Source organism: Athene cunicularia (genome assembly GCF_003259725.1).
Source record: "Athene cunicularia isolate RWA chromosome 2 unlocalized genomic scaffold, athCun1 chr2_part1, whole genome shotgun sequence".
NCBI lineage: Eukaryota > Metazoa > Chordata > Aves > Strigiformes > Strigidae > Athene > Athene cunicularia.
Window position 1 is genome coordinate 53,359,475 of NW_020799095.1, and position 10,446 is coordinate 53,369,920.

The 10,446-nt window shown below is 39.8% G+C and overlaps 1 protein-coding gene across 1 annotated transcript; it reads left to right on the forward strand.

The window, feature by feature from the left end:
• Positions 1–1,511: 1,511 nt before the first annotated feature.
• Positions 1,512–9,566, forward strand: LOC113477346. Its single transcript, XM_026843618.1, is given in 6 exon segments — positions 1,512–2,225; positions 2,227–2,578; positions 2,749–3,073; positions 4,105–4,654; positions 6,887–6,936; positions 9,467–9,566. Coding segments are annotated over 6 exon segments (2,091 nt in total).
• Positions 9,567–10,446: the final 880 nt, after the last annotated feature.

The following is a 10,446-nucleotide window of genomic DNA, read 5'->3' on the forward strand; positions in this document are numbered from 1 at the left end:
CCATATGTGAGCTCAGATTATGACATTAGAATCTGTAAACAAGCTCCTTACTGATAAACTAGACACTTCTCAAACTGTAACCGAGAAGGATACAGTACAAGTTGCCCAGTGTAAGTGTGGGAAGAGATGGGGACAATGTAGTCATAAGAAGGTCCACTCAGAGGTTATACAGGTGGATGTACACCGTAACCCTGATGACTCGGATGATGATATCTGGTACCCTGCAGAGTCTGATGGGGATGGTGCCTCAGATGACTCTGAAGATGTGAGACCAGACATCAGGATGAAGGTGGAATTTTCTGAGGGTGAACCACCAGTAAATAGACCTACAATGGAAGATTTCACACAGCAAGAAATCACTGATATTCTTGCACAGTTCAGTCAGAGACGTGGAGAGTCCCTGTTTGCTTGGATGGTATGTTTATATGATCAGGGAGCATCAGGGGTTAGCCTGGATAATTTTGACTGCAGAAAGTTTGTAACTCTGAGTTCAGACCCTCTGATGCAGGAAGCGTTTTGGACTAATGATGACAGTACTAATCTTTTGGCTTTAGCCACTGTGAGATGCGAAGCAAAATACCCCCTAGAGAATTCCTGGCCAGGTTCGGACCAGCCATGGTATGCTCTGTGGGATGGTATGCAGTGATTGAAGGAAGAAGGAATGAAACTGGCCATTCACGTAGGCCATGTTGATGTGTTGATGCAACTTTGATTGTCTGTGCTTATTAGAACTGCTCCACCAGCTTATAAGAATGTTCTTGGAACTCTCTTGCTGAGTGAAACAGGAAATCCCATTAGAGATGTACTCGAGAAAATGCATCAGCTAGGTGACCTTGGAGAATGGACTCCCTGGGAGCGTCAGGGCTATCAAGAATTCTGATGTCAACGGGGTCCCTGGGAGTATACACAGAACTGAGACACCTGACGTGGTAAAAATACCGGATGTTGGTTGTCTTGAGGACAATTGTTTAAAACTTTATTGAAACATGGTGTACTTATCACTAAAATTGATGGTGAGTTAGTGAATTATGGAGGTGGTACAAACAGAGAAGGTTACAGAAACCCCATAGAAAAGTGCAGAATTATCAAGCTCACTGGTCAGGAACTGTTCAGCCTACAGTACCCCCTCTGGATCCTCAACGGGATCCCACCTTTGCTCATGGTGGGCCATCTCGGAGCAGTTCAGTTCTTCTGGGGAAGAACCACAGTACCCCTCAAGAGACAGTAGGTACTGTAATCCATATTGAAATATTCGCCAAGCTCCAGTACATTGGGTGCGGGAGGACCAATGACCCCATGTGGAGCTACGAATATTCTGGAAAAAACGGTCCTCTCAAATAGTGAAGGCTCTAGTAGATACCGGAGTGGAGGCCTCCTTGATTTATGGAAATCTGAAGAAATTTAAAGGTCAATCTGTGATTATTATAGGGCTGGGTGGAAAACAAATTGAAGCAGTACAAACCCAAATTGATATGAAAATTGGAAATCTTCCGAAATGACAGTATACAGTCATGATTGTTCCGATCCCAGAGTGTATAATTGGAATAGATATTCTAAAGGGACTTACTTTGAATCTTCTTAATGGTCATTATCAATCTGGGGTAAAGAGTTATATCACTAACCGATCAGTTTTAGTAGGGAAGATAAAAATGGCTCTGGTTCAGATCCCAACTGCGACCAAGGTAGTAACCATGAAACAGTACAGGATTCCAGGCGGTCATGAAGAAATTTCCCAAACAATCAAAGATTTATTGGCTGCAGGGGTTTTAAAACTGACTGCCACAATGTGGAATAGTCCAATCTGGCCAGTCAAAAAGGCTGATGGATCCTGGAGAATGACTGTGGATTATAGAGAACTATACAAGAGCACCCCACCTCTTGCGATAGCTGTACCTGATATGATCACTTTAATAGAAAGAGTTCAGAGGCATCCTGGCACATGGTATGCTGTCATTGACCTGGCCAATGCATATTTTACGTTTCCGATTGCAGAAGAGCATTGGGATCAATTTGCATTTATATGGCAAAGATGGCAGTACACCTTTACCAGGTTGCCTCAAGGATGGGTGCGTAGTCCAACTATTTGCCATAGAATAGTGGCTGAGCACCTGGATGAGGTACAGCTCCCTTCTCATATGCAAATGATCCACTATATTGATGACGTCCTGATTCAGGGGACCAATGAGGGTGAATCACAACAAATGCTTGAAGTGCTACTAAATAGATGTGAGGCAGAAAGGTTGGGAGATTAATCCTACTAATATCCAAGGACCATCTCAGACAGTTAAATTCCCAGGAATACATTGGAACTGTGGTCATCAAGAAATACTACCTAAAGCTGGGCAAAAGGTTCTTGACTTTGATATACCACAGAATAAGAAGGGGGTGCAGAGATTTATTGAACTGTTTGGTTTATGGAGACAACATATTCCACATCTAGGACAGATTCTGACCCCATTATACAAGGTAACTCGCAAAAAATATGAAACTGAAGGGGTAAATGAGCAGCAGGCTGCCTTTGAATTGGCAAAAAAGGCTACTGAAAGGGCTTTGGACATGGCCCACACAAGATGGAGAAGTAGAATTAAATGTATCTGTAAATGGGTCATATGCTAATTGGAGCCTCTGGCAGAAACAAGGGAAGAGAAGAGTCCCCTTAAGATTTTTGGGTAAGAAAGTTACCGTAGGCAGGGCATAATTACACGCCCTTTGAGAAACAACTGTTAGCCTGTTATTGGGCCTTGATAGAAACCGAGCAGCTCACGATAGGCTATGAGGTGGCCCTGTGCCCTGAAATCCCTATTATGCAGTTGGTTAAAAGCTCCCTGCAGACTCACCGAATAGGGCATGCTCAAGAGTCAAGCATTATAAAATGGAAATGGTACATCCAGGACAGAGCAAAGGTGGGACCTGGTGGTGTTGCTGCCCTCCATGAGCAAGTAGTGGCTGCCCCCATGCAGGATCAAGAGATAAAGCCTGATCCTATAGCTGAACAGGAATCCCCTGTGCGATGGGGGAAGACCCTGAATCAGCTGCTACCTCTTGAAAGGGAACATGCATGGTTTACAGATGGGTTGGTTAAATATATATAGGAGGGAAAAGGTTTTGGAAGGCAGTGGCTTTTCCTCCTCATTCAGGGAAACTTCTGGAGACCACAGGAGAAGGGGAAAGTAGCCAATATGCTGAGTTATATGCAGCATATATGGCTTTAAAACAAGAGAATTTAGGGAAATGTCACCTATACACCAATTCTTGGTCAGTGGCAAATGGATTGGCTACTTGGCTGCCAACAGGGGTAGCCAAAGGTTGGAAAATTTATTCTAAAATAGTCTGAGGAAAGGCAATCTGGAAACATATTTGGGAATTGGTTTAAAGAACCAAGGTGACAGCATTCCATGTAGATGCTCACAGTAATATAAATTCACTTGAGTGTCTTTACAATTCTGTCACTGATGACCCAGCAGATATCCCAAGCCGGACTGGAGTTCCCTCAGGAAGGAGACTATGAAGGCTTGGCAAAATGGGCACACCAGAAATGTGGGCATCTTGGGGAAAAGGCCACTTACAAGTGGGCCCAAGAGCGTGGCATAGTTACGTCACTGGATATGATCAAAACAATTGCCCAATGCCCTGTGTGCCAGCATACTCATAAGTGCCCGGTACCAAATATCATAAAAGAAGAATTGGGAAGAGGGAAATTGACGGGACAAATCTGTCAGATGGACTATATCGGCCCTTTACCCCAGGACTGAGGGTGCAAATACATCTGCACTGCAGTTGACACATATTCAGGATACTTGATTACTTATCCCTGCAGAAAAGCCATGCACCATAGTACTACCTCTATCATAGATATAATGATCCTATACTATGGCATCCCCTTACAAATACAAACTGATAATGGGTCCCATTTCCGAAATAAATTTGTACAGCAATATGCAAGCAGCATAACATCCAATGGTTTTTCCATATCCCATACTCTCCACAGGCTGAAGGATTAATTGAATGAATGAATGGGCTTTTAAAGGAGCAGTTAAAAAAACTGGGAAATCTATCCTGATGGAGATCTAACCTCACGGATGTGCTCCACACCCTCAACAATAGACCCATCGGGGAGATGGAGACGCCCTTGATGCGTATGACTATGCCCAATCTGCAAATAAAGCCTCTAATGGTAACTGAAACTTTAACCTACTGGGAAATGGTTCCAGGTGCAATGGCCCCCTACCAGGCCACTCCAGAGGCTGCTGGGCTAGATCTTTATGCATCAGAACTGGTAATGATAAATCGAGGCCAGACAAGGGTTATTAACACTGGGAGAGGAATCCAAATTCCCCCAAGACACATCGGCTTAACTGCTTGCTCAAACCTAGCCCTGAAAGGCTTTCATGTAACAGGAGGAGTGATTGATGCAGACTACCAGGGAGAGATCAAAGTAATCCTGCTGAATAATACCAAACAAGATTTAGTTATTCAACCCAATGATAGAGTAGCACAGCTATTAATATTACCAATTTTGAAAACAGTGGTGAAGAATGGGGACCCACCCCAAGTCACTACTGTTCGTGGAGACAAAGGATTTGAATCCACCAACTTTAGTAATGGGGCAAAAGTATGGGTCCAAGGGCTGAGTGGCCCCCCTGAACCAGCTGAAGTAATGTAGGAAAAGATAACACCATCATAATCATGAAGCCTGGACAGAAAAAAATGGGAAAATGTCCCCACAAATAAATGTTATTTGCGGGAATAACGATGGTCTAAGGTTTTGTAGTCTAGATCTTGTGCGGCACCGCTGCACTGTCACAGGTTTCCCAGGAAGTCTGTGGAGTCTCCCTGCCTGGAGATATTCAAAAGGCACCTGGATGTTCCTGGACCAGCAGTTCTAGGTGGTCCTGCTTGAGCAGAGGGCTTGGACAAGATGACCTCCAGAGGTACCTTCAACCTCAGCCATTCTGTGATTGAATCCCTTTTACTGCTGATGACAACACTTTGAGCCTGTCAGTGCAGCCACTTTTTCACCCACTGGACCCTACTTATCCAATCTATATTCCACCAGTTTGCTATAAAATTCCTGTGGGAGAGTAGGTCAAAGGTCTTGCTAATATCAAGCCAAATAACATCCACTACACTTCTACCAAATCAGTTATTGAGATACTATAATGTGGGTCATGCAAGATTTGTGCTTGGTAAATTCATGTACATAATGTACTTGATGTTACCATAGGTTTTGATGACATTTCTCGAGAGGGACACCTTCTTGCAGGCCATGTACTGCACTGGGACAGAAGTACATTACTTTGATCTGTTTAGTCCTGTCTTTCTCTTCCAGTCTAGACTCCACAGATTTCTTACATCCAGTATCATATGAAATACTTTGTGTAGTCTTAGTTCCTGGCCTAACCATTCCCTATTTGCTCTGTTTTTTTCTATGTTGCATTACCAGTTTCCACTTTCTTATGTTGGTCTCTTTTCACTGTTAACTTCCAGTCTTGAAATGGGACAGATGCATCCCTGTTTTCCTTTCTGTCTGTCTTCTACTTCTGTAATATATCGTACCCATTTCAGCTTCCATAAACTGCATCTACCAGGCATCAGTCCTGCTTCCTTTCTCTTTACGGTCCTAGCTTGTCTCTCTCCTGATGATGACTGTGTTTCACAGTGCTCTTTTTCTGACATAGCTTGCTGGGGCTGTGGACAGAGGGTCTTTAGGAAAGACATCTTTCATTTTGGATGTTTTCTGGGTATATGATAGGCCATAGAAGTTAAAAAGTATAAGAGAAGTCAAAGTGCTGCTTAAGTCCAGGCCTGAGCATGACAGCTATGAATAGTTCAGCAGACTGTTAACCTTATGTTACTTTCCTGAAAGACTTTATGAAGCCTGTGACACAAAGACATCCTTCTCAAACGACATCCTTATTAGAATCTGCGTCTCTACTGCAAAGGGTAGAAGTATCAGTCATACAGTGATCAGCAGGGTTTTTTTTAACTTGTCCTGAAGAATCATACTTTCTCATAGCCTCATTCTTTAAAGAAAACTAATTTGGTTGAAAAATGATCTCAGATGCTTGATAGAAATTTCAGTCTAAGTTGACACTATACTCTCAGATATTGAATTCCGAAATTGGGGTGTTTCAATGAGAAACATCAGGTAACTTAAATCACAGGCAATATTCCCACCTTTGTTTGTTATTATGGGGAAAAGGTCTTAAAATACCACTTGGGGTTTAGAAAAAAATATGTTGTTTTTTTCTCGTTATCCTGGTTTCTTCATTTTGCTGCCTTCTGCAGGTTTCCAGTAACTAACTCTAGTTTTGTAATTTTATCTTTGAATGTTCTTAAACTAAATGCATGAATGTAGCAAAATTTTTAAAAAAAAAAAAAAAAGCAGGAGAGCAGTTAAAATTGTTATCAGTCTATGCAGGAGAAATTCAGTGGAAGATTTTTCTTTAATCAGAAATAGGTCAAATTCATGAGGTATTGGTTGTACTCGGATACTCAGTTACTGTGTGTGACAGCATCAGTCTAAAATATTAAATCTGTCAGAGCTAGTTAAAGTATTGTTTTTGCCTGGTCTGCAGTGAATACTAATGCTTATAAGTGGTGTAGAACTTCTGAATGAATCTATTGCAAAAAGCAAGTGTCTTTTTTCTCATAGCTGGCAGTATGTTATCACAGTGGAGGAACATGAGGACTGCCATCTATATTAATTTACCTCAGTTCACATCTGTTGCATGTTGCACCACCCATATTTGCATAGAATGATACCATAGTCCTCAAATATCTCTATTTAAATATGATTGCTCAGCATAGGTAAAATTCCTGTTGACTGTAGTAGAAATAAGATTGGGCCATACACATAAATTGAGTTTGATATTGTCTTTCTCAGGGAGAAGAATTTTTAGAGGACAGTGGTGTAGATCAAGAAGTTGTTGTCAAGTAAATCTTATAATCATCTTAGTCTACACTAGCACTGCATAGCAAAGTAGTTTTTTTGTGACTTGGTTCAGCAATACTGATAAGGCTACAGATCATGCTAAAAATAAGGTCCATATATAACCACTTATTTTCCATTGATTCAAAATGTAGAAGTGTCTGGCTATCTGTGTCTTCACCCAAGCGTACTTGCAGTTTTCCTCAAGGAGTTTTGATTTAGGACAGTTGATCTAGCTTTCCTGGCACTTTTTCTATAAGAACAAAAGGAAACAGGTCTCCCTATTGCATTTGATCTTGAGCTGTTTAGGTCAGGAACCATATTGCTAATGTTTTTACAGCATCTACCTCTAAGAAACTTAGAATCATAAACAGGTTAAAGAGACAGTAATTGTCAGATGACAATTATTTTTAAAACAATTTTTTTTTTTTTTTTGAAACACTGCTCTAACACTTTCTGACAAGACTAACCATGATATAATTTAGATTCATTAGATTGTTCAGGCTTTAAGAAAAAGTATTTGTAGCCATTATCGCTTATAATTTTGTTATTTCACACCACTTTTTGGCAACTTAAAAAATGTCAGTATTGATTTTTTCAGATTATCATATCCAGTTTCTTTTCTGGAAGCTATACCTTATTCTTGCAATTACCTTGTATTTTGCACATGCAGCATACAGTAATTTGGAAACAGGTGCATGCAGCCTGAAAGCCATGGTGAATGAAGTAATCTTTTCAGAATGCATTTTCTGCTTTCTCTTGCATTTAATATCACAGCAAAAAATCCTTTTTCACAAAAATTTCATGAGAGTGAAATGAAAAGTGGCTATAATATGTGAAACCTGAGGGTCAGTTTAAAGGAGAATTACTTTGTGCTTAGGTATTTTCAACCTGGAAACTTCATAAAGTTGGTTTTTATAGAGTCCTTACAAAATGAGATTTTCATAATAGATGAATGAACTTTGCTCAGTATGATTACTCTCTGCTGCTTTGCAGGTTCCTAAAATGAAAGGAATCCTTAACAGAGTCCTTAAAATTAGCTGTTACAACTTTAATTTTAATAAAATGCAGATATGCAATTTCATTATTCACTTTGAGAGTTTGTTGAGTAAAACTTGAATGTGAATAGAAATACATTTAATACATATTTTTTACCAAAGCATAAGATAAATGGACAAGTTTTCCATTTGACTTCAGACAAAATTTTGGCCAAACCCCTTTTTGTTAGAGCTTAAAGTACCTGTCCTCATCAGGGAACTAATTAGGAAGGAAAGCAAGCCCAGGTCTCCTTGAACCTTAAAGGGGCTGATTTATCTTCCTCTGAGATTGTTGGAAGAAAATAAGATAGTCTGAGATTATATTAATGCACTATGATAAAAATCCAGATGTATTCTGACTTTACTGTGTGAAAACTATAGCCAAACAGCTTAGAGGAATGCAGATTAGTATGTGGTATTTTAGGGTGACATGTTAGGAAGGAAGCCTTGCCTTTATGCTACCAAGTAAAGCTTTACTTAAGAAAGTGTGTTGATTAGGTCATTATTTAGGAACAAAATAATGAGCTGTTTCAGGTAAGTGGTGAGAGGAATACTAAGTGAACAAATTAGTGTAGAACATTGTTAAGACTTGTGCTAGGAATATATGAGCAAACCCATTAAAATCTTCCTGATAAGAGTTTCTGTTAGACTTCAGGAATGCTGTCTAAATCCTGCATTACAAAGGCATAAAACCCTATTTTTCTTTGTATTTCTCTGGTATCTAGGGAGTCCTCATCAAGTCTTAGGCTAACTTGTGTATGTTTTTCTTGTATTCAAGAGCTAGTCAGAAGAGAGAGCAATGTATACATTTCATGGGAAAGAGACTTGAGGGAGTGGGGTGGGACAGGGGAGAGTTATAGGAGAGTGAAGGGGAAGTTCTTGTCTAGATCTTGACTAGTTTAGATTGTGACTGAAAATGCAGAGGGGAATATGGAAGTGACTGTGGAGTTGCTTGCAAATATGTCTGCAAATGCATATGTCAGGGTTGGAAATTATTAATGAGGTTGTAATGGGATGATGCTGATGATGTCTATAACATACTAATGGGAAGGCAGTGGACTCAGACATTCTTTTTCTATTGGAACTGCTGTGAGTTCTGCAATATCTCATGATGGCCAGACAACTTGTGCCTTCGCTTAGATTTCTAGGATAAGAGTTCTTTTAAAATTAGGGAATGATTTTTTTAAATTAGGTTTTGAAAACTAGTTTCCTTTTTTGTAATTTGTTGTTAAAGTGAAAATGTCTGAAATTCTGCACAATCATGAACTAGTTTACTAATTATAATTACCTGTTACTGCATAATTGAACCACTGTACAGCTCCAGTATTTTCAGAACTATGCAAAGCATTATGATTTCCTTGTAATTTCAGAAATTTCTTTTGTTTCTTTGTTCTTGATGAAAAAGGCAGGGATATAATGGAATTGCTTTCTGGAGAAAGCAGAACATAACTCAGATCTTTAAATTTTCTTTCTTTTTGTTTCTTTATTTCTTTTGCAGATACAACTTTTCTAAAATGATTGACATTCCACCACAGTACTATTTCTGTGTGCAAAGGAGAATTTTCATCTCTGTTCCTGTCAATCATCATCTCAGCTGACTGAGATGACACATGTCAAAAGCAGGTGTATGTACAGAGGACTTTCAAATGTAAGATAGAACACAAACCCATGTTGTTTATGTACAACTTATGAAAGAAGAAATGATGACTGAATGGCAAAGGATAATCACTTTATACCAGTTTCAAGTGTTACTTTTGCTCTGGTCTGCTCTGAATTCTCTGAATTTACAGCAGTCTAAGACTAATGGAAGATCCCATTCCAATTGTCATTGTACATATTTAGTCTTTATGCTAAGATTTCTTAGTCAAACCCTTTTTCTCTTATTGTTCAGCATTAGGAAATGAACTGCTGTCATTAGACTGTCTCAGCTGGAAACAAAACAGTAGTGCAAACTCAATCACACCTTCAACTTCTTTTTTTTGAACTACTAGACAGGAAAAGGAGAGAATGGAAAAAGAGCTCATTTTTTAAGATATCTGGATCCCTAAACTCCTGTTTTGTGCCATAATTTTGATGCACTGAATCACTTACCTGATGAACAGAGGCAACTGAAAGTGCTGGTGTCACTGTCAGGTCAAACTCAAGAATAAACTTCTGTAGTAGCTGTGATGCTAGCAGTGCATCTACATTAGTGATTTAGTGTGCTGAAGAGCTTCTTTCTGTTATGCATTTGCCTTGCATTTTATCTGGAGGCTTGTATTATGCCCTTGACTTTCACTCCTGTACTTTCAGTGGTTTCCCTCCTGCTGGAACAAAGACTGAAGTTGTACTTTATGGTACATCCGTAGCATCTAACATTCAGGGTGGACAGAAGGCCCTCCATCACTGTGCTGCTGAGGCCATTGTGGTACTTGCCTAGGATCAGCAATTTGTACACCAGTATGGTGCTAGGACTAACAATTTAGCACCATACACCAA